Source organism: Colossoma macropomum, unplaced genomic scaffold (genome assembly GCF_904425465.1).
Source record: "Colossoma macropomum unplaced genomic scaffold, Colossoma_macropomum, whole genome shotgun sequence".
NCBI classification, from domain to species: domain Eukaryota; kingdom Metazoa; phylum Chordata; class Actinopteri; order Characiformes; family Serrasalmidae; genus Colossoma; species Colossoma macropomum.
Window position 1 is genome coordinate 35,613,200 of NW_023494792.1, and position 23,546 is coordinate 35,636,745.

The 23,546-nt window shown below is 38.8% G+C and overlaps 1 protein-coding gene across 3 annotated transcripts in view; it reads right to left on the minus strand.

The window, feature by feature from the left end:
- Positions 1–23,546, minus strand: part of plxnb2a (plexin b2a) — a 169,326-nt gene that overhangs the window by 19,350 nt on the left and 126,430 nt on the right. For all 3 annotated transcript variants that reach the window (XM_036576978.1, XM_036576979.1, XM_036576980.1), the window contains 16 exons: positions 21,454–21,565; positions 21,145–21,256; positions 19,479–19,577; positions 19,125–19,214; positions 18,036–18,123; positions 15,450–15,610; positions 14,118–14,266; positions 13,601–13,730; positions 13,206–13,342; positions 12,262–12,438; positions 7,159–7,285; positions 5,659–5,868; positions 4,105–4,284; positions 3,445–3,581; positions 3,160–3,260; positions 142–371 (listed from right to left, as the gene is read on the minus strand). In XM_036576978.1, the coding sequence (XP_036432871.1) occupies positions 142–371; positions 3,160–3,260; positions 3,445–3,581; positions 4,105–4,284; positions 5,659–5,868; positions 7,159–7,285; positions 12,262–12,438; positions 13,206–13,342; positions 13,601–13,730; positions 14,118–14,266; positions 15,450–15,610; positions 18,036–18,123; positions 19,125–19,214; positions 19,479–19,577; positions 21,145–21,256; positions 21,454–21,565 (2,240 nt within the window). The remainder of the gene's footprint in view (positions 1–141; positions 372–3,159; positions 3,261–3,444; positions 3,582–4,104; positions 4,285–5,658; positions 5,869–7,158; positions 7,286–12,261; positions 12,439–13,205; positions 13,343–13,600; positions 13,731–14,117; positions 14,267–15,449; positions 15,611–18,035; positions 18,124–19,124; positions 19,215–19,478; positions 19,578–21,144; positions 21,257–21,453; positions 21,566–23,546) is intronic.

Here is a 23,546-nt window from a genome sequence, read left to right on the forward strand (position 1 = left end):
GATATGATCAATATCATGTATGTTTGCATATCAAAATAGATCAAAAGTCTGCATCAAAAATGTGTTCTAGTAGGTGACTGACAACTGGGCAATGCTACAAAGGGAAGTTAATTTAAATATTACTAATTATGTAAGACGTACATTGATAAGGAAGGTCTTGCTGTTGAGCAGGTTGGAGAACTGGTTGAGGGCCTGCTCCACGATGGCTCTGCGGTTTTCAGGGATATCCAGTTTTCCTGTGATCATGACGTCGTTGGCCCCGTCTTTAGAAGGCAGGAAGAAGACTCGGTCTGTGTAATTCTTATAGTCCAGGAATGGAATACGAGCCTCGCTTAAATCACTGGTGTGGTCTTCCATCTCAATCATCAGATCTGAGAGAAAGAGTGATAGAACCTTTTTTGTCTTGATTGACAGAAATTTTTGCTGACTATAAGAATAACAAAAGTGAGAAACACAGAATACAGAAGAACCTTCTGTAATCTTACTGCTACCAATGTTAAAGATAGAACGAAAACTGCCTTTAACTACTTAACCCCTAGGCTAACTGGTGTATGTAGCAAAAGTTTCTAACCTTTTCAGCACACAATCATGATATACAATACCACCCCAATAGCTTTATGCAAATGAGAAGCTAATTTCACTGGACAGTAGCCAAGCAAATGTGATGCCATGCCATGTCCACACACTGAAACCTGCTGAGAAGTTTTACTGCTCAAATGCCCATCAAGCAGGAGAGAATTACAATATTCTGAGCGGCCGAGCCAGGAATGTTTCAGTCACGTTTCAAATGAAAATGAAATGCAGCAGACTCTTAATCACCTCCCACAGTCTAGTCCATTCCATCTGAAGTAGTCCACTTTGTTTCTGTGTCACCAGACTTTAAGGAATGGCTAGTCGTTTGTGGTTACCTTAGCCTAACATGGACACCAGAGTGATTGATCACATAAAGCCACAGTCTTGGGGCCTTGAGTGTAAAATAATGTGGACCCACTGGTACTGTTATTGTGAATGACTGTAACATTTTCCAAATTACAGCAGTGTCTGATGGTTGGAGGCACTAGTATATGGGATGCACATATGAGACAAATGACTTGAGAAATTCTGCAAAGCTGAAGATGGATTCTTATTTGAAATTCTCGCCCCACCTTAAAAGGTGCAGTGTTTACATTCAGGTTAGGCACCTGTACATTAATAAGAAGCCACTGGAAACCTACAAAAATAGGTTTACTTAAGCATCTAAAATGATTATTTTTAGACCACCCACATATATACATATAGTTGCTTTCAAAACATCATAGCTCCAAAAAAGTAACTTTCAAGGAGAAGGAAAAAAAGTTAAAGCAACAAGATTTTATTCTCAGTCATTGTTGACCCCTTCTATTGGTCCACTGCTCAGTCTTGACACAATAATGGCAGCTGGCACTTTAAAGGCACTTTAAAGTCTGTAAAAACTCAAAAAAAAAAAGGTGAGATAAAAGGTTTGGTTCCGACAGCACCGATATACACTCACCAAGCACTTTATTAGGAACACTACACTAATGCTGAGTAGGGCCTGTATTTGCTCCCAATTCTCAATTTTTTGTGCCATGGATTCCATGTTGGAAACATTCCACTCAGGTTCTGGTTTATGTTGACTGCATCATACAATTTCTGCAAATGTTTCAGGTGCACTTTCATGCTGCAAATCTCCGGTTCAACCATATCCCAGAGGGGTTCTACAGGATTCAGATCCAGTGACTGGGAAGGCCACGGAAGAACATTAAATTCATTGTCAAATCCACAAAATCAGTTTGAGCTGACTATAGCTTTGTGATGTGGTGCACTGTCATGCTGGAAGTAGCCATTAAAAGATGGTGAATTGTGGCCATGAAAAGATACACAAAGTGTACCAAGAAAACATTCCCCACACCATTACACTACCTCCCCCAGCCTGGACTGTTGACACAAGGCAGGTTGAGTGCTTCAGCAGAAATAGAGATTCAGATTTCCAGTCTTCAACTGTACAGTTCCTGTGAGTCTGTGCCCACTGCAGCCTCAGCTTTCTGTTCCTGGCCGACAGAAGTGGAACCCGACATGGTCTTCTGCTGTTGTAGCCCATCTGGTTCAATGTGTTGTGCATTTTGAGATGCATTTCTGCTCACCACAGTTGTACACAGTGCTTATCTGAGTTACTGTAGACTTTGTCAGCTTGAACCAGTCTGGCCATTCTTCGTTTACCTCTCTCATCAACAAGGCATTTCCATCTGCAGAACTGCCACTCACTGGATGTTTTTCCTTTATTGCACCACTCTAGGGACTGTTGTGCGTGAAAATCCCAGGAGATCAGCAGTTACAGAAAGACTCAAACCAGCCCGTCTGGCATCAACAATCATGCCACAGTCAAAATCACTGAGATCACATTTTCCCCCCATTCTGATGGTTGATGTGAACACTACCTGAAGCTGCTGGCCTGTCTCTGCATGGTTTTATGCACTGCTGCCATATGATTGGCTGAACAGGTAACCACATATATGAGTAAGTGTACAGATGCTCCTAATAAAGTGCTTGGTGATGGTATGTGTACCGCACAGAACCCACTACTACTCAGAACTAGCCTACAATTCTGTAAACACTTGAACTCTAAACTGCTAAACTTTATCAACATGTCCCTAAAGTGATCAGCAGTTGCCCAGGGAAACAAATTGCATCATGTACAACACAAAAAATAGCATCACTTGCATCACAATAAACATAGCACCAATTCTCATTCTACACAGCTGTGCACTCATGCAGTGCTGCTTTGAGTCTGAGAGGCTGGAGCTACTTCTGTATAATTATGCACATAGACAGCTTTTCTTTAGTTTAAAAGCCAAAGGCCTACATAATGCATCTTGATTGAGACATTCAAAAAGTAAAACAAACAAACAGAAAAACACAAAGCCTGCTTTCAGTTTGTACGTATCAAGCCCACATTAGCCCCCCCCCCAAAAAATGCAAAAAAAAATAAACATGCAGTGATCACAACGTCTAATGTTGCGATTAAATGTTACCGTTGCGATGTTCGTGGTGATCAGGTAACTGCATCCCTAGTGTAGTCTATGCAGTGAATAACGCTCATACAGTACAAAGTCTGAACTGTTGTCCTAGTGTGTGTGTCTAAATGATGCAGGAGCAACAGACCTGTGAACTCTTTTTTACAGCGGTCTCGTACACTCTCCTCCAGACTCTCCAGCTGCTGCTTCACTTTTTCATATTCTCTCTCTGCCTGCTGACTCTTCCTCCTGCAAACACACACACACACACACACACACACACACACACGCACGCACGCGCGCACACACACACAGTTTGTATACCATCAAATGTAAGTAGATCAGTGTTGTGGAGCAGCAGTGTGACGATGTCAGGGTCTGGAGTTGACTTCACAAACTGCTAAAGCAGGCAGGAATTAGTGATCTTATTTACCTGTAGCAGTAGACAGACACAGCGATGAAGAGCACCATGGGAAGGATGACAGCAGGAATGATCATGTAGAGAGGAACCTCATTCTTTTTCTCATAGTGAACAAAACCCACATGCCATTCTCCAAGACCAAACTTAATCTGAGAGGGAGAGAGACAGAGAGAGAGAGTGGGAGTCAGAAAGAGAGGGGAAGGAAATAAAAAGAGACAGGAAGAAAGAAAGAAAGAAAGAAAGAAGAGAAAAAGAGAAGGAGCAAGAGAAAGGGAGAGAGAAAGAGAGAGAGAAATATAGAGGAAGAAAGTAAGAAAACAGCAAAAGAGAAAAAGGAGAGAAAAACGGAGAGAGAAGGAGAGATCAGGAGAGGAAGTAAAAGATACAATCCAAGAGAAAGAACAAAGTAAAGAAAGAAAAATGAGGGGGAGAAATAAAAGGAGAGAGAGGTAGAGAGAAAGAAATTGAAACCAAGAAGAAGAGGGACAGGGAGAGAAAGACGGAGACAAAGTAAAAAGAAAGTGAGAGGAAGAAAGAAAGAAAAAGAGAAAGAAAGATCAGAGATGCTGTGTGAGCATGTTAGAACATCAGGAGGCAGGTCTGAAAAGCAGAGAACACATTCTCAAATATCAGAGGTTAAAGTGAGCGTTTGAGCTGTTTGCTCTTCCTCACCACCAGCTCCATGTCCTCTGAGCTGGTCTCTCTGCGCTGGCGTCTGGAGCGCGCTTTAGGGCGGTGAGACGGGGCCACCAGAATCAGCTTGTCAGCTTGCAGGATGGTCACATTACATGGCTCGTTTCCAACAAATGCCTGAGCCTCTGGAGCAGTCATGGCATTTGACAGACCCTTACCCTGCGGCACATAAAGGAGAACATCACTGATTAGCTCTCTGTGAAGTATTAAAGACAGAAATTATTATTTTTTTTAAACAATGCCTTAGAACGTTGCTCACCCAACAATGCCTTTGATTTTAGGCTTGTATGTGTAAATACATTTTGACAGCACAATCTGATTGGCTGAATGCATTTTAGCTGTGCTATTTGTGATAACAGCATATTTTTTTCCTACAAGAACTGCATCATTAGCTTGAGCACCTATTGCTAAATAGTGACAGCCTTGCAGCTAACTGTAGTACACTTCCACGTTACTTTTTCAGAAACAAAAAAGATCTTTGTTGGATATTTGCTCTTCTCGATTTCTCATGAAAAAACATGCAAAAGAGACCACATCTACATAATGTCACGTTTTGCTAAATATAATGGTACAGAAACACAGACCACTGTTGCTTTAGTCTTTGAAAACTGTCTAAAACATGCATTACGTGAACAACATTTTATTCCCATGTTTGTACTTAAAAGAAGGCAACATCACATCAAATCAGTTGTAGCAAGCAGAGTGGCTTTTTTTACACCCTTACTACACTCTTCTGTAATCTAAGAATAACTGGACCAGTTTACACTGTAGTCCATTTAGTTACTGAATAGTAAGCCTTAGAGTGTATTAAGCCTGTAATTTTAAGAGACTTGTAGTAGACTTATGGGATGCCACTTTCTGTTTTACAAGTGATTTGATATGATTTTGCCCTTTTGAGTTAAATACATGTGCAATGTTACACACTTTTTTTTAGACGGTTTCTAAATCACTACAGCATTGCCAAAACATTATGTTTAGTGAAATTTAACAATGAGCATTTTTGAAATACACATGATTGTAGTTTGTCCTTTAGGAGAGACAAAATGTAGATTTGATCATTTTTGGATGTGAATTTAATGAGAAATCAAGGAGAGAAAGTCAAATATTCAGAACAGTCTAATATCCAGAACAGTCAAATATACAACAAACTTTGTCACACTATCGAACTCAATAGGATGCTAGTTTTTGGTGGAAGGGATTGTCAATATTAAAGCATGTTTGATATAATATTTCAGACCTACTTGTTTTACCTTTGTTTAGTTTACAGAATTGTTGTATAAAAATGAAAGAAAATTTAGATTTTGTTATTCTTTTCATCTGGTCTTTGATAAAGTAAAAGGAACCAGTCCTGTGTTTTAAACTCCACAGAACAGACGTTTTCCCGATATTTAATTACTCTGGGAAATTGTCCTTTGGCATGGAACGCCACAATGTAACTATGGGCTGAGTGGACTGATGTATCTAGAGGATAACAATAGGCATTAACAATCATCACAAGTATAATGGTCTTCTAAAAAAACTTTCAGTGATTACATTGACAATGATGATGCCGTCTGGGTTGATGGCCTTGTTGGTAACATTGAAGAATTCGGGGTCCGAGTGGTACGTGAAATCAGTGAGGTTGGAGATGGTGTTGTCCAGGTGCAGGACGGTCTTAAAGGAATGATTCTCATTGATCTTTTTCACCGCAGGAGAGTAGAACCTTAGCATTGTTTTGTTCTTAAAGAAAGCCTCCTGCACAAACTGAAGCAGAGAGATTCATCAGGTTCTGCTTAGATTTCAGAAAGTCAGTAGGAAAAAAAAAAAACAGCTGATAAGAAAAACAATGTCAGTCTTAATCTGTAAATACTCAGTAATGAAATCTATTATATGAATCTGTAACCTACAACACAGTAAAGAAAGCAGTACATAAATCTTTCTGTATAATTCCCATATTTAATGCTCTGTAAAGACTATATTACTCTATAAAGATTACATTTCAGTGATGCTCTATTTAAATGTTTGTGTCATTAACAAAATAACCATTTTTCAGCAGAAAGAGAGACACTGGTTGGGAAAGATTGTTAATTGTTAATTCTATATTTCAACATTCATGGGAGGTCTGAAATAAAGTAGGGATCCACCTAAAATGGGGACCGATGCTGTTATACAATATTTTTCATAGTCATATCTGCCATTCAAAAAAAGATACATGAACATTTAAAAAAAACATATAGAAATCCAGTCTAGATCCAGCTGGATTGGCATTACAGAGGAATTAAGAAGCTACCAAAGCAGTAAAATGAATAATTTTAGTGCATATATATTTCAGTGCCTCATCAAATACTAGTTTTAAATCTCAATCACATCAAACATCTGACGCTAATCATTTTTAGTAATGAGCTGCTGATATAGGTATGACTCTGATATCTTGGTGCATCCTCAGTATAAAGTGTGTAAGAGGGTACACTCTTAAAAAGGATGGTTCTTCAAGGGTTTCTGAGTAAAGAAAATGGTTCTATATAGAACCATGAACACTCCAAGAACCCTCTGCATGATTAAAGAGTTATCTGCATCATGATAGGGTTCTTCAGATTGATGGAGAATGTGCTCTTTAAAGAACCTTTTTGAAAAGAGTTTGTAACAAGCCTGACATCGTAACAATAGAAGAACCATTTTTGGCACAATATAGAACCCTTCTCAAAGTGGTTCTATATAGAACCATCCACAGCACACTCTCCATCCCTACCACCACCACTTCTACTCCTGTCATCCACCTAAAATACATGAGCAAGTCACCCGTATCAATTTAATTTCACAGATCACCTGGTGATTTTATGTAGCACATTTCATCATCACCCCTGAAATTAATTCCTGGCTACGCCAATGTCTAAAACCATGTCACGCTATTAGGTTACCTCAATTACATTTGCTTAGGTGTTTTCAGTCACATGTGAGCTGTTATGCCAAAATCCAGGCTTCAGTATGGCTGCTACTACTACATTCATTTCAGTTTTTACTCAACTATTTACTGAAAGAGAGGATGGCACTCACCTCAACATTGCTGGGCCTGCAGTCATCAGTAGAGGGAATGCAATCGTCAGTAGAGGGCAGCACTCGCATGACGGCTTTCTGAACCAGGTCAAATCCTGCACCTTCAACTGTGATAATCCGGCCTCCGCTGCAAATGACACACGCACAATAATGCAGTCAGACCTGCTTCCACACATGGGTGTGTGCTCAAGCACACATGCTTCTAGCAGCAGAATGCATATACAGCAAGTCAGACCAATTACAAATGTCTTTTTGCTTGTTTTAACACTATTAGAACATTTCTCTTAATGCACTACAGGCTCAAAAGTATTCAGATACCGCTTTTTCTACTTTAAGGTTCACCCATAGAGGAGTTCAATTCTGCCAAATTCACTGGCAACAGAAAAAGACACTCTGGAGCAGCCGTACATGAGTCTAAGGTCACCATTCCCAGGGGCAAATGTCAGCTAGAGGGGTATAAAGCCCCCAAGCATTGGGCTGTGGAGCAGTGGAGCCGTGTTCTCTGGAGTGATGGATCTGTATCTAACATTTTTGGGATAAGTTTCAGTGCAGTTTGTGATCCAGAACTAATCAGCAAAAGGGAGACCAATTCCCTACCGTCTAATACCACTGGAAAGAAGAAATGTTGGATGAGTGGGTGTCTACAAACTTTTGTGGTCAGTTTTCTGGACAAGGATTAAGCCTGGACTACACAGCATTCTAAAAGGATTTTTTCTAATGAAAGGAACATGTTCTAAGGATCATATAACAGAAACACCCTAACTCTAAAATTATATTTGACTAGTCACAATGACAACTTCAGTTAAGTCTGAATTTAGGACAGGAGCTGTTACAGAATAACAGTTCCAAACTTCATAATCATGTCCTAACTTCAGAAAATTAAATAGTATTACAGAACCATCATAACTAGAGTAAATTTCCTAAATACTGTCCTAACATTGAGACTACCCCAACAGTGTCCTAACTTCTGTTTTAACTGTCCACTTCTATCGTTTTCAGTCAACTGTGACAGGCAGCACAGTTTACTGTAACTAGCATAACAACATTACCTTTATTTGTATTACAAAATGGTAGATTCAATTGTGAATTCCCGCCCCCTAAATCTGCTTAATTAATGAGGAGACTGAATTGACCAAGTGCCTCTTTACTAGGTGAAATAATGTTAGCGGCTTGCAGGCCAGCTAAAGCTTATGGAATAGAAACCGAAAAAGATAAACAGCAAAGGGGAATATATGCGTAACTTCCAGTTTATCTCACTTTAGTGTTCTTTTGACAGTAACAGTAGATGTCTACCTAACCAACTAACTTTAACATTGTTTTGATTACATGTTTACGCTTTACATGTTTAAAATATAATTTCTAAACTGAGATAAGATTTGCTTCTGTAATACAAATTTGTGAAAATCCTATCTTAAACTTTGCAGATCTTAACTAAAGACTAAAGATGGACAGCTGTAACGCAGTCCCAGGACCAAGATTACTACCAGTCCAGAAAACTGACCCAAAGTGCATCTTTTATTGGTCACACTGTATACATCTACTGTATACAGTAGATGTTCATCTTGTCTTTACATTCAACTAAATATTTATTACATTCACTTGCACTTTTAACTAAGCCTAAACCTAACACTCACCCTAACCTTATACTCAACCCTTAAATCTGATCTTAATTCTAATCTTAAACCTGATTCTAATGCTAACCCTAAGGCTACTGATAATTAACAGAATATTTATTATTTCTTCAAAAAGAAAAGAAATAATGGCAGAAACGCTCCTAGCATGGGCGAGGCTAAACCACTGTACGCTGAACGGGAAGATGTATGTAAATACACTATATTGCCAAAAGTATTCGCTTGTCTGCCCTCATACGCATATGAACTTCAGTGACATCCCATTCTTAATCCATAGGGTTTAATATGATGTCGGCCCACCCTTGGCAGCTATAACAGCTTCAACTCTCTTGGGAAGGCTTTCCACAAGGTTTAGGAGTGTGTTTATGGGAATTTTTGACCATTCTTCCAGAAGCGCATTTGTGAGGTCAGACACTGATGTTGGACGAGAAGGCCTGGCTCGCAGTCTCCGCTCTAATTCACCCCAAAGGTGTTCTATTGGGTTGAGGTCAGGACTCTGTGCAGGCCAGTCAAGTTCTTCCACACCACACTCGCTTATCCATGTCTTTATGGACCTTGCTTTGTGCACTGGTGCGCAGTCATGTTGGAACAGGAAGGGGCCATCCACAAACTGTTCCCACAAAATTGGGAGAATGAAATTGTCCAAAATCTCTTGGTCTGCTGAAGCATTAAGAGTTCCTTTCACTGGAACTAAGGGGCCGAGCCCAACTCCTGAAAAACAACCCCACACCATAATCCCCCCTCCACCAAACTTTACACTTGGCACAATGCAGTCAGACAAGTACCGTTCTCCTGGCAACCGCCAAACCCAGACTCGTCCATCGGATTGCCAGATGGAGAAGCGTGATTCGTCACTCCAGAGAACACGTCTCCACTGCTCTAGAGTCCAGTGGTGCCGCTTTATACCACTGCATTCGACGCTTTGCATTGCGCTTGGTGATGTAAGGCTTGGATGCAGCTGCTCGGCCATGGAAACCCATTCCATGAAGCTCTCTACGCTGTTCCTGAGCTAATCTGAAGGCCACTTGAAGTTTGGAGGTCTGTAGTGATTGACTCTGCAGAAAGTTGGCGACCTCTGCGCACTATGCGCCTCAGCATCCGCTGACCCCGCTCTGTCATTTTACGTGGCCGACCACTTTGTGGCTGAGTTGCTGTCGTTCCCAATCGCTTCCACTTTGTTATAATACCACTGACAGTTGACTGTGGAATATTTAGTAGCGAGTAAACTTCACTACTGGACTTGTCGCACAGGTGGCATCCTATCACGGTACCATGCTGGAATTCACCGAGCCCATTCTTTCACAAATGTTTGTAGAAGCAGTCTGCATGCCTAGGTGCTTGGTTTTATACACCTGTGGCCATGGAAGTGATTGGAACACCTGAATTCAATGATTTGGATGGGTGAGTGAATACTTTTGGCAATATAGTGTATGTTGATTTTTGTGACATCACAAAACTACTTCAAAACAGGCTGTTTTCGCAGCTTAGTTTCCATATGTGGGCTGTATGGACTGGGAGGTGAAACTTCAACATTGTTAACATACTATGTCAAACTGTTTCTTTTAAAAGTTTCCCATGAAATGGCACCTATAAGATAAGATAATCCTTTATTAGTCCCACAACGGGGAAATTCTCAACAATGTGGGGATGTGTAGATAAGCTAAAAAGGGACCAATAGCTGTTATTAACGTAACATGAACTTGATTTGAATGGAGTCTGTGTCGCTCAAGAATATTCAGCTGTACCGCAGTGTTGAGGAAGAAGCTGCAGTTCTCTGCATGCCCTCCAGTTTTGAGTAGCAACACCTCCCTGCCCTTTAGAGACATACTCTCTTCAACCTTCCTCTAAGATCTCATACAACTTTCCATTTTTATACCAGGCTATCTAACGCCAGTGATCAAGATATCAGTCAGGTGCGCTCATCTCACAGTTTCCCCCAGACTCCTCTTCTCCTCAACGGTCGACCTCTCCTGCAGATCTCTAACACACTGTGTACCAGTCTCTTCTCTTCAGGGAAGACTTTATTTTAGATGTTGGAACACTGCACTGAGGATGTGATTAGTGAGGTCAGGTTGTGATGTTGGATGATTAGTTCTGGATCAGATCTGGATGGATTTCCATCACTCCGGTTCCACATTTAAACCAGGCTTTGTTACATAAACCAACTCTTTGCTAACACTTTGGGTACAACCTGCAACATTTTTTGTCTTCCTTAGTATGAAGAGCAGGTTTTTCTAAATTTTTCTTTTCAAAAATACAGTTAAAAGCGCAAGATTGAAATATTTTGCTGCAAAGGTGATTTGCAGTCAATGTGAATTGGAAATCATAACACATTTTCCTTCCGTATCATGATGTATCCCTGAATAAATCACCCTATCAGTGAAAGTTTCTGAGCTATTTGAGTGTCTTCCATGATAAGTGGGGGTGGTGGGAGGGTGATGTGAAGCATGTACTTCATATCCAGATACTTCCTCTAACTGGTGAATTCAGCTAATTTGAGATGTACTCATTACTAACGCAGGTGTTCAGTTGTGCAGCCACAGCTTGTATAATCTCCACAGAAAAGAATAGAATGGGATGCTTTGGAGCAGCTGTACGTGAGTCTAAGGTCATCATGTCCTGTGCCAAGCGTCAGCTAGAGGGGTATAAAGCCCCCGAGCATTGGGCTGTGGAGCAGTGGAACTGTGTTCTCTGGAGTGATAGAGCTCCATTCAATACAGCTGGAGTGAGCTGAAGTGGAGTTTCTGATCCAGAACTAATCATCCAACATCAGTAGCTGACCTCAACAATGCTCTTGCGGCTGGATGCAATCAAATCCTCACAGCAATGTTCCAACATCTAGTGTGAAGCCTTCTATGAAGAGTAGTGGCTGTTAGTGCAGCAAAGAGGAGGCAAACTCCATATTATCATCCTTTATTTAAGAAGAAATGCTGGATGAGCAGGTGTCTACAAACCTTCTAAACATAAAGTGCCTTATTAGTTCATATAATACTTTCCCCGCCCACTGGTACACGGTGATGTAATCACCAATCAGAAGACATTTCAGAGTTGGGCAAAAATCAAGTATTTTGTCTTTTAAAAGCTGTTATGATAAATGCTTAACTTAACCAGAGACAAGGTAAAAAAAGATCAGCTTTGATTTCAGGTGGATTTTTACCTCTGATAAATGCTGATATATGCTCATATAAAATGAGTGGGGTTTGGTATTGTTCCCAAGATAGCACTTTCACAAATATTAGTGATATTTTTGTCCTCAAAAACATGGTTAGGCTTCATTATGGGTACTGCAAACTGACAAGCACGTTCACTGGTTTTAAAAACATTTTACAAGTCTGGGTGTCCCCTGACTTAAACGGAAGTGTACATGCTATACAGTATAAACCACTTACAGACCAATGGATTAAAACAATACATACAGAATAATAGGTATTTAAAAAAAATGTATTCATATCATTTATGAAAGTGAACTGACCACATAAAGCTTTCTTTAGGGTAGTGCTTAATGACCGTCGGGTTGGACTCGTAGGTGAAAGTGCTGTTTGTCATGTCTTTAGTGGTGCTCCTGCCGTACTTCACTGTGACCTTCAGCGGCCCAGACGGATTCTTACTTGAACCTGTTTTACATGTGATCCTGGGACCAAATTCAAGCCTGAAGTGAAGAAAGAGAGAGAGAGAGGGAGAGAGAGAGAGAGAGAGAGAGAGAGAGAGAGACAGAGAAAGGAAGAAGAAAAGTGAAAGGCAGACAAAACAAATGCATGAACACAGACATGTTACACACATAAATACAATGACACAGAAACCATTGCTAAAATAAAAAAAAAAATGAAAGAAAACGTTCATGTATTTTTGAAAAATTAACTCAGTCTTTCACAGTCTTTGCCTCTACCTCATAGTATTTGAGGTTTTGTTTTGCTTCATTTTATTTCTTTTGCTTTGTAAGGTGATTGCCTCTTTGATTTGATTTGTTTTTTCATTGTTGTTAATATTGTGCTTCATGTTTGTGCTCTGTTCTCTCGTGTTTAGTTGTTTTTTTTTTTGCTTTTTTTTTTTTAAATATCCTTGGATTAGAACCCATTTTGTGTTGTCAACTGTAGCCCACTGTAACAATAAACAGCCTATGAAAGTCCTACATTGACTATATTTTGTTTTTTCCAACTTGGTGATCTCTCAGAGTGACATGACATTAAATCTAAGGTGATGGAAAATAGGGATGACAGTTGTATAAGTGGGTCTTATTTCTTAGCAGGGGTGTAGCATCCTGAGGCACTTTGCTCAGATCAAGTCCTGGGTGTTTTTATTCTTCTGCATCTTCTTATTTTATTTTTTCTTGTTGATATACATAATAATAGCATATAAAGGGGACACACAGTTTCTTTACCCAAAACACTTAGAGCCTTAGAGATGTCTGTCACTCACACTTCACAGGGCACTGTTCCCACAGTGATGCTGACGTCATCTTTAGTAGCTGTGTCCAGGTCACGTCCTGAGATGGTGATGACTGTGCCCCCGTCGGCGGGCCCTCTGGTGGGTTCGACACTCTCAGGAACTGGGTCCTGCAGTAAACATCAGAACAAGTTTGACTTCTCTCTCTTCTACACATGAAACATCACAAGTCTTCCTTATTAAAAGCATTATTATATGACTATATATTAAAACAACAAGGGGAGAAGATTTGAGATTTATTATTCATCAGTTATTGTAACTATTAAGTTACTATAATGAAACTAGTATGTGATGTATTTAGTTTTGAGAGTGACGAAGTGAAGTGTGGACCCAGCCTGAGAGAGAATGAGGATGGAGGAGAAGGTTACCCTGTACTCGAAGACAACATCTGATTTTCTGTTCTTGAGCCCCTCTACCTCCACTTCCACACAGCCCTTAGTGTCTACGAGCGCCACATCTCCAGGAGGACTACGCCATGGCCCGATCTCACACACAACACTGACATATACACACAGAGACACACGTTATAATACACACAAACACAAAGTCTCCAGGCAACATTTTTAGCTGTCTTGCTGGAGATGAGTTATATGCAAGTTCCATCCACATCTAAACGGTTGTCATGCGCAATAATCATTTCCACTTAGCTATTAAATATTGGGTGCTATTACTTTGTTTAAATTGTTAGTGTAATTATAGTTGGAATACAACTACTAGTATTATGAAATAAAATATTAAAAAGGCATATTTATTATATAATCTAATCTATAATAATAACTAATTAATAACAAAACTGACACTTCAAATATTCTGTTTCACTCTTATTTGTCTTTCGTCACAGCTTTAAAATGGAATGGAAAATGAAAGTGTTTGTGAATGTAGTACCTGGTAGAGACAGAGTATTGGTCTGGCTTGTGTGCACACAGCACTCCAGCCACAGTGATTCTTGTGATGTCCTCCTTCTTAATGCCCAGGTTGGAGCCCTTTATAGTGACCGTGATATGGCCGTTCATTGGCCCGTACCGCGGCACAATCTGGAGGGAAAGTGGAACAAGCTGAATTAAGAATGAGTTTAGTTCATGGAGTTCTTGAACTTTTCTTGTTTGAAAGAGCCTTCAGCTGACTTCAGAAGAAAAAAGGCAAATCTCATCCATCTTATCTCCAAGCTGAGAAAGATGAACATGAACTTCTTGAGAAAATTGAGATATCCTAAGGATGTATTGGAAAACATATGGAGTGTAGAACAGTATGTGCAGACAAAGAGAATTAACTCTGTATGTGTATATGTGAATGTGCAGGATGGTACAAAAGTCCTAAGCAAATTGTTTAAAACCATTTATCTGGGCAATAAATGTGTTTTTGCCTGTGAACACTACAATACATGAAAATCAATGGAAACAAAACATGCAGTAAAAAGTAAGAAGAATTCCTTGTTTTCTAAAAAAAAAGCAGTTGAGCTAGTCAGAAGAACATAGCTTTGGATTTCTCCTCAATTCCCCTGGTCATGGCATGAATGTACTAAATTCCACCACCTTCATTTCACCAGCACACCTGATTTATAATTTAGTGAAGCATTACTTCGCCAAACCAGGTATGATCACTACAAACAAAACTAGAATGCACCAAGGTCAAAGTTGAAAACGGTTAAGAGAGCACATGAACATACATAAAACTACAACTATCATTTGTATTTATGCTTATGTTAGTGCTCTGAGCAAAGAAGTGCTTACTGGCCAATTAACTAGCTTTTTAAATATAATTTTCTTAGGTGTCTAAACCTTATTTACAGCTATATAGATATACCAGCATATATACACATTACTTTTCCAGATGCAACTTGCAATGTTGCAGTTTAGCAGTGTTTAAAGTTCAGTGGTTAATCTAAACAGTTCTTAATTTTACATGTTCCTATAGATTCTGAAATGTAAACTTTTCAGTGTTATTTAGTATTTCTAAACATTGTAAACCAAGTTTTAACAACATTAATGTACCTTTGTTATTCCAACATTCGTTCTGAATTGAACTGAATTAAACTGATTTGCAAGTTTCTTTTACTCTCTTTATGGAGGACTGAATGTCTCTATGATGATAGGAGAACAATATAATTCTGAAGCTGTGGAATATTTGGTGATCCGCATAAGGCAAACCGTGTGTGTGTGTGTGTGTGTGTGTGTGTGTGTGTGTGTGTGTGTGTGTGTGTGTGTGTGTGTGTCTCACGTCTGTGATGCTGGGTGCAGGGCACTGCGTAGCTTCGCTGGGACAAAGCTGGTTGTAGATGCAGGAGCTAGTGGTCTGACACCACACACAGTTATACTTCCTATCTGCATTCTTACACAGACTGCAGTCCGCACGACCCACTGAACAATTATACAGCGCCACTGAGAGAGACACACAGAGACACAAAGAAAGACAGATTAGTGAACGGTTGAACATTTCAACAGCGTTTGATTGTATATGGACCATTCTATCAAAATAGTTCAAAATGCAGTCTTACAGTAAAAAAAAAAAAAAGACTATTTGCAAAACAATGAAGTATGTAGAGCTTAGATATTTACAAAGGTTATGTTATGATCAATTTAAACCCCATGTGTCAAACACAAGGCCTGTGGGACAGATTAGTTCCATGACACAATCCTATTCGGCCCGCAAACGTATTTTATTTTTCTATTAATATTAGCTTGTTTCGGCGGCGCGGTGGCGCAGTGGGTAGCGCTGTCGCATCACAGCAAGAAGGGCCTGGGTTCGATTCCCGGCCGGGCGACCAGGGTCATTTCTGTGTGGAGTTTGCCTATTCTCCCCGTGTCTGCGTGGGTTTCCTCCCACAGTCCAAAGACATGCAGTCAGGCCAATTGGAAATGCTGAATTGCCCCTAGGTGTGAATGTGTGTGTGATTGTATATGTAGGTCTGTCTGTCTGCCCTGCGATGGACTGGCGACCTGTCCAGGGTGTATCCTGCCTTCCGCCCAATGACAGCTGGGATAGGCTCCAGCACCCCACCGCGACCCAGAAGGATAAGCGGTTTAGATGATGGATGTATGTATGTATGTATTAGCTTGTTTCACAATGCACTACACTACAGTTCCCAGCATGCACTGCAACATACTGTACTCTCCTACCCCAACAACAATCTATGGGACGGTGGTTACACCTCAATTCTAACTCCACAGAATTCCACACCAGTCACATCACCAAACAACTAACTACAGTTCGGCCAATATAAACACTTCACGTTAACTCAGCAGCTCAAAAATTGAGCCCAAGTATTAATGAACTTGCAGGAAAGAAAAGAGGCCAGGTGTCTAATTCAAGCAAATAGGCAGGCTTAAAAGACTGAGCACCTGAGGACATTTCAATTTTCAATATTTCAAGTATTTATTTAATATTTCAAGGTGCATTACAAGTGCCTATATTTTACTGTTTTTTCATGTATTTCATGTGTTTTTATTAAACATTGGTTAGTTTTATTTATAGTAAAATGTTAATTAAAACTTAAATAAAACAGGTGTTCTCTAGGCCACGGATTTGTTGAGATTTTTTAATATGGCCCTTTTAGTGGTTGAGTTTGACACCTCTGATTTAAACCCAAGGCATTAATTGAGATAGTGATAAGCTAAATATATATAAAATCATCATTTATGGGGTATTTTATTTTGGCAGGTGTCCGTCCTAAACCCTAAACCCTAAATTTCAACTTGTTTAAAATAACACTAGCAGTTTTTTGGGTTATTTAAGTTTTTTTTTAAAAGATCTTTTTGATTTTTTTTAAAGTGAAGTTGAATGATTAACATTCATCAGTGTAATAATAAAATGCTGTCCCACATTTTCATGTCACTACCAAAACACCTACAGTTTTAGTCCACAGGTGGAGGTTTATTTTAGCCACACCTGGTGAGCAGTTAGATCTCACCGTTTTGATGTCTGAAAATCATTGTGTAACATTAAGAATTGTCACTACTGATACACATTTTCTGTGATTCAATAAACTTTTTTGTGTTTTCATGAAAAAAACATGATTTTATGTGTGCACAACTGTGTGTTTGAGCCCTGCTCTAAATTAGCTACAATCATTATCGAAACAGTAAAATTGTCACTGTGAAGACATTAGGTAAAATTTCAGTATGATTTCAGTTATGATTATTTTGCTAGTGACAAAATGGAATATAATAATATAATATAATTAAGGTGCTTGTTTAGAAAGAGTCATATTTGATTGTGATGCAAACCTCTGGAATTCTGCTTAAAAAACAGCATGATTTCATTATAATTCTTCAGAAAGTGATTGAATGCTTCATGAAATCCCAAATTTAATTTGTTTATTTTGGTAGTTATTATCCATAAATGTTACTAGAGAAAATATTCATACAGTACTGAAGCACACCATAAAGTTTTTTCCTTTTTTGTGGTGGAGGGTGGACATTTTTACATTTGAAAATAGTTCAGGAATTTTATTTTGGTGGGAATCGGCACATACTTTTGTATTACTATAATAATTTGTATTATAATTATCATAACAGATTATAATCAATTTTCCTAATTCTAAAATTCCTCAAATTTTGTGTCAATACTAAGGTTAAACTGCATAGTCTGCTTTCACGACTCAGATTAAGACTTATTCTAAAGATGAATGCTAGTTTCCTCCGAGTATTTCTATTTACAATGAATTTTAATCCAAGATTTGTCTGAATTTGTCTGGAGTTCCATGCCCTAAGATTTTCCTAATGCAGTGGTGGTTAAGGGCGTTTTTCAGCAGCTGGCTATGTGTTTACTGTTCTTTTGGCTTGTGTGTACTCAGACTCTACTTACCCTGCAGCGTGCTGTCAATCTTCTTCTCCGTCTCCTTATCCTTCACATAGAACGACACGTTCACCTCTGGCTTTTTGTCGTATGCAAACTAGGCAGAGAGAAACGAAGAAAAGGAACAACCTTTATTTCTCATACACACATGCATGAGTGAGCTTCACAAAACGGTGTGTGTGACAGACGACTTGCCTCACAGCAGAAAATCCTACCTAACCTGGTTATTTTGCAGTTATTCACTTCACTAGACTTCTATTTAAAATGTCTGCCTTTCCACCACAGGAGGGTGGATTCCATTTCACTGATGTGAGTCCAGGTGACAAAGTTACCTTTAAATTGAGGCTATGAGTTGCACTCAATTAAATAAATTCAGCCTGTTCACATTCTTTATTACTCTTTCTTGGCCTCGATCGTCATATTTATAAACATGGAAAGGGGCAATGAATTATGGGCAGTAAATCTGACCTTCCCTTTCACAGGTGAGAGGACAAGTAACATTTCTCTCCTTTATTAAACTAAAGAAAATGAACAGCATGCAGTACGGCTGCCTCACCAACAGCTCCAGGTCACTTTATTTTATTATTCAAACTCAGGCTAGTATTTACTCAGAACAATCTCCATGGTAATAACGGCAGTCAAACTCGGTATGAAAATAGATTAATGAGGATGAGCAGGGGAGGATGAGAGAGAGAGAGAGAGAGAGAGAGAGAGAGAGAGAGAGAGAGAGAGAGAGAGAGAGAGAGAGACACATGAGAAAAAGATCAAAGAACACAAAGACAAGGAAAAGAAAGGGTAAAGAAAAACGAAAAAAGAGAAGAGAAAGAAACAAAAGAAAAGAGACAGAAACAAAGACAAAGAAAGAAAGAAAGAAAGAAAGAAAGAAAAGTATGACCATGGAGATGGAGTACAAATGAAGGTGTATAAAAGAAAAGAAAGAGAAAAGAAATGAAAGAGAAAAGTGAAAAGAAAAAAGAGAAAAAAAAGAAAAAAGAAAAAAGAAAAGAAAAGAAAAGAACAGAACAGCACATTGATGGACACCCACAGCCTTCTGGTGAGGAGCAGAAATGAGGATAAATGAAAATCTGGGACACTGACCTCATAGCCCTCAAAACCGAACTTTTCTTCGTCCTTGGTCACTTCGCTGACCTGCTTCATGAGCTCTGTGCCAATCTGGAAGGTTTTTCCCTGAGAGAGGCAGAAAATGAGAAGTGTTTACAGGATTTCACTGAAAGAAAAACAAATCTGCTGAGAAGGCTTCTCAGGGATTAGGCTATTAAAAATGTAATTAATTAAAAAACAAAACACTCCTAAAAGCCCATTAGCCTCACCGTTTCTACTGCATATTGAGCACCTGTACATTAATCATGTACTCACATTCACAATATGACAAATTAGCAATTATACCACAGTGAGGACACGGCAGAGTGTGAAGTGAACAAGCTTCATTACCATGTTCTCCAGATTTTTGCCTTCAAAGCTGATGGGGATTTTGAAGCCCACAGGAATGAGCCCTGGCTCTAGATTCCCAAACTGAGGACACTTCTCATGCTGCAAGAACCAGAGAACCAAAAACTCAATGCCATTACAGTGTTGAAGCTTCAAACATACAGGGCTTTTCACACGGCACAAATGACATGTCAGCAATTCATTACTAATGAAAACAGGAGGACGGGTAAAGTAACGAAGCAAGCTCAAACCCGAGTAGTCGCTGCGCTCATCCCAGGGACGAGCGCACGCACGCCTGTCTCGAGTCAAAAAGTTTTCAACTTCTGTCAGTGAAACAAGAGGATCGCATGCCATCAAACAACGAGACTACAGTTTTTACAGAGTGAAAAACGCACTGCAAAAAAAAAAATGTAGTCTAAACAAGCCAGAAAATTCTGAAAATTAACAGATCTTATTTAACATTGTTGATTAACAGAGCAAACTTGATATGTATGTAAAAGATTAATCAGCTAGCTTTTGTCTATAATTCTCTTATTAAGACAAAATTAAGCTTTATAGTCTTACAAAACACTGCAAAATACTGCATTCTTAAATTAAGCGAAGTTGATTTAAAATTTCTTTTTCCATCACAGAAAGGTTCAAATCTTTTCGAGCTAGCTGATCAATTTTCAAAATTTCCTGGCTTTCTGTTAAGATTTCTTTATATTCAGCGTCCCTTTTTAAGCAAGTGTGTTCCACCTCTTAGGAGCTAATAAAACAGTTTATCATCATGTGTGGTTTGTTTTTTTAACATTTTATGCCTATTTCATTCCTATGCTATTTTAAGCACCACACTATTGATATAAGACCATTCTGAAGACATCTGTATTCATTTAAAAGTAAAGCTCTAAGCTTGAAGCTTGTTCAAATGTTCTTAGACTAATATACTAGTTTTTGTTAATTTTAGACTATTATTCTGACATCAGACCAAATAAATGTTAGATCTAGCCACAATGCCTAAGAACAAATATAATATTTACTGATTTTAAAATCCTTTACAGCACAATTTCTTATTTTAAGAAATCGTAAGTCAATTTTTACTATACTGGTAGATCATTTTCCTTGATTTGGTTTTATTTTTCTTCTTTTATGATACTGATTTTTTGCTGTGTGGAGGCACGCCTCATCCTTAAGTTAGTGGTTATCAGCTTTTGATATTAATTTCTATTCCTATTTTCAGTGTTTTTTTTTTTTAGTGATTCCTATTTTCATGTTTTAAATAGCAGCACAATCTATACTGACCAAGTGCTAGCGTTGCAGTCACCACACGACAGACGTGAGTGATTTTCCACCTGCTGTATGGAAAACTATGCAGAGTTCTGACCTTCCATATGTGAAGTTAAGAGAGCCAGGCAGAGCGAGGAGCCATTAGCTGCTTGCTGTGTGAAATGTGCTTTAGATTGAGTGACTGGAGAATAACAAATGCCTTCTGTGTAAAGGAACATCAGCAGATCTAATATTCTAGAGGTGGAATTATAGGATTTGATCAATACTACTACTCTAATCAATACTTCTTATGGATTTGATACTTCCACACTCTTATCGGCTCTTTTTTGTTTTTGAATTATTTTGCCCTCCCAATTAATTATTTAATCAACATTTCTGTAATAATATTCTCTCACAACCTCACCTCCATGTTCTTGATGATGTTAGGGCTGTCCACAGGGTCGTCCTTATCACTGCAGGAGTGCTCCTGCGTGTTCCACTGGCAGCCCCACTGGCTGGTCACACAGTCTATGCACCTACACAAAAACACATTAAAGGTGGAGGAGAGTGGGGGGCGGCGAAGATGCGCAGTGTGGAAGCAGAGCTTTTCTAACTCCTAGCACTCATCATTTACTCACTGCTTCCACTGTTTACATCAGTTAGCCTGTTTTCATGTACACTGGAGTCAGTGGACCTGGGTTTACTAGCCTGTAGATGGGCGGTTAGCACTCACGGTGTGTTTGTTGTTTTCTTCACAACTGCAGCACAGTTGTAGAACTTGTACTCATTGGCTGCCACCTCAATGACATTATTCACCATGATCTTCACAGGGACTGCTACGTAATCTGCACAGAAAAAGAGTCCACATTATAAGTGTTAGGCTGCCAAAAACTACTATGAATTATTGATAGCAAACTGTGACTAGTAAACTATGTTATAGGTTTCAATAAAAGTTCTATAGTGCAGACAATACACATACATTACAACTACACAACAGAAGGCATTTCTAAGAATCTATTAAATGATGAATAATATAATGTAATCATCTGGTCACACTTTATTTTGATGGTGTACTTTAGATAATCAACAGATTTATCAAATTCAATTTCAAGTTTAGCTGCACTGAATAGATAGACTAAGCATCTACAAAGCGTCTACAGTGGACCATCAAAATTAAAATGTTACCAGTATTCTAGATTTTAATTTTATTATAACGTCAATCTTGATGCTACACGGCTGTCTCAGTTATTATGGATCCATCTTCAGCTCTGTTCATCAGCCTGGAGACATCTAACATTTAACTGTAGGTTGTAGAGTCCTGTCATCATGTTAGAATCATTTTATACATTTTTCCACAGCAAAATTAACTTATGTGGAAGACCACCCTCACATGCCAATGTCAAAACAGCTCTGAGGTAAGCTAAACTTTACTTCGGTTCCAGTATGTTATACTCATTTTAATACAATGTCCAAATAATGACACAGAACAAATGTTAAGATCAGTTAGCCTTTTTTTTAACAGTGCTGTTGACAGTTTGATGAATCATATTAAATAGGAATGTGTAACAATCACAACTTACCTGTCTGAGTATAATTATTCTGTGTGAAGTATTATTTTACTCATAGGTCACTGTTTGTATTATTATTATTATTAATTTGCTTAAAGACCGTGTGTAAAACCCGACGAGTCCTCCCCAACATAAAGTTGCTCTAAACTGCTCCAGTGTTAGCTTTCATGTTAGCTCGCCTGAAGGAGTAGCTTTCGTTGCTCAAACTTCCTCCTTATTAGACACGATAATCTGCCATTTCAACTAGCAATGTGCATTCAGACTAATTTTGATATTCCAGTATTTATCAAAGTTAATGAATGAATATCTGGTTCACTGCAGGAAAGGACAATCAACAACAAAGAGGAAAAAAAGGACTTTGGCCTCAATTAGTTTAGAGCTGCAAACTTATTTTATAATGACAGTAAAAAAAAAAGTTTCATTATTCAAAAAAAAAGAGATGAGAGAAACTGGTGGATTTTCATCTTGGACGAGTAACAGAAGCTGCCATCAGAGCTACTGTGCTAACACTAACCAGTACAGTGTTAGATGCTCATGAGGACCTGGTGGACAATCCTGTATGAGCATGACAGTGTGCAAGAGAACTTTGTTTTTATTGTTTCTGGACTTAGCTAACATTTTACCGCTACCTTTAAAGGAAGCTTGACAACATGTCTCTGGCAACACGCCCATGTTCAGGCACCCGTGTTTCGTAGAAGCAACGTATACTTACTTGCTGGCCTGTATATTTTCTGTCTCCCAAGATGAATATCTAGACAGTGATTTCAGTTTAAGAATACTGGTACCTCAAATGGTTAACCAAGTAATCATGTATTCATGCACATCTCTAGCTTTAACATGCAGTGGTCCTGGTTTGAATAATGTAAACATACTTACTAGTAGAGCATGATAAGTTACATCATAATTTGCCACAATATGCTTTTTGAGCATATTGTGGATACTGTCAGTACCTAAAAATCACTTTCCAACTGCATGCGTGATTAAAAAGAGAGCATAATTAGTTCTGTTTAACTAGATTTAGTACAGCACAGTGGGTGAAATGTTGAATACAAGTAATTTGATTCATAGTTGTTGATAGTATTTTTAAAATGTGGCACTACGTTGCCTGTTCTAACTTAACAGATGTCAGAAAAAATAAATATCGTGACACACTGTGCATTGTAAAAAACTTCCTCGAGTATCGTGATGATACATTTTGCCATAGTGACCACGTTTGCTTTCCAGAATCCCACTTTTGGCATTAAATCAGCCTATGTAC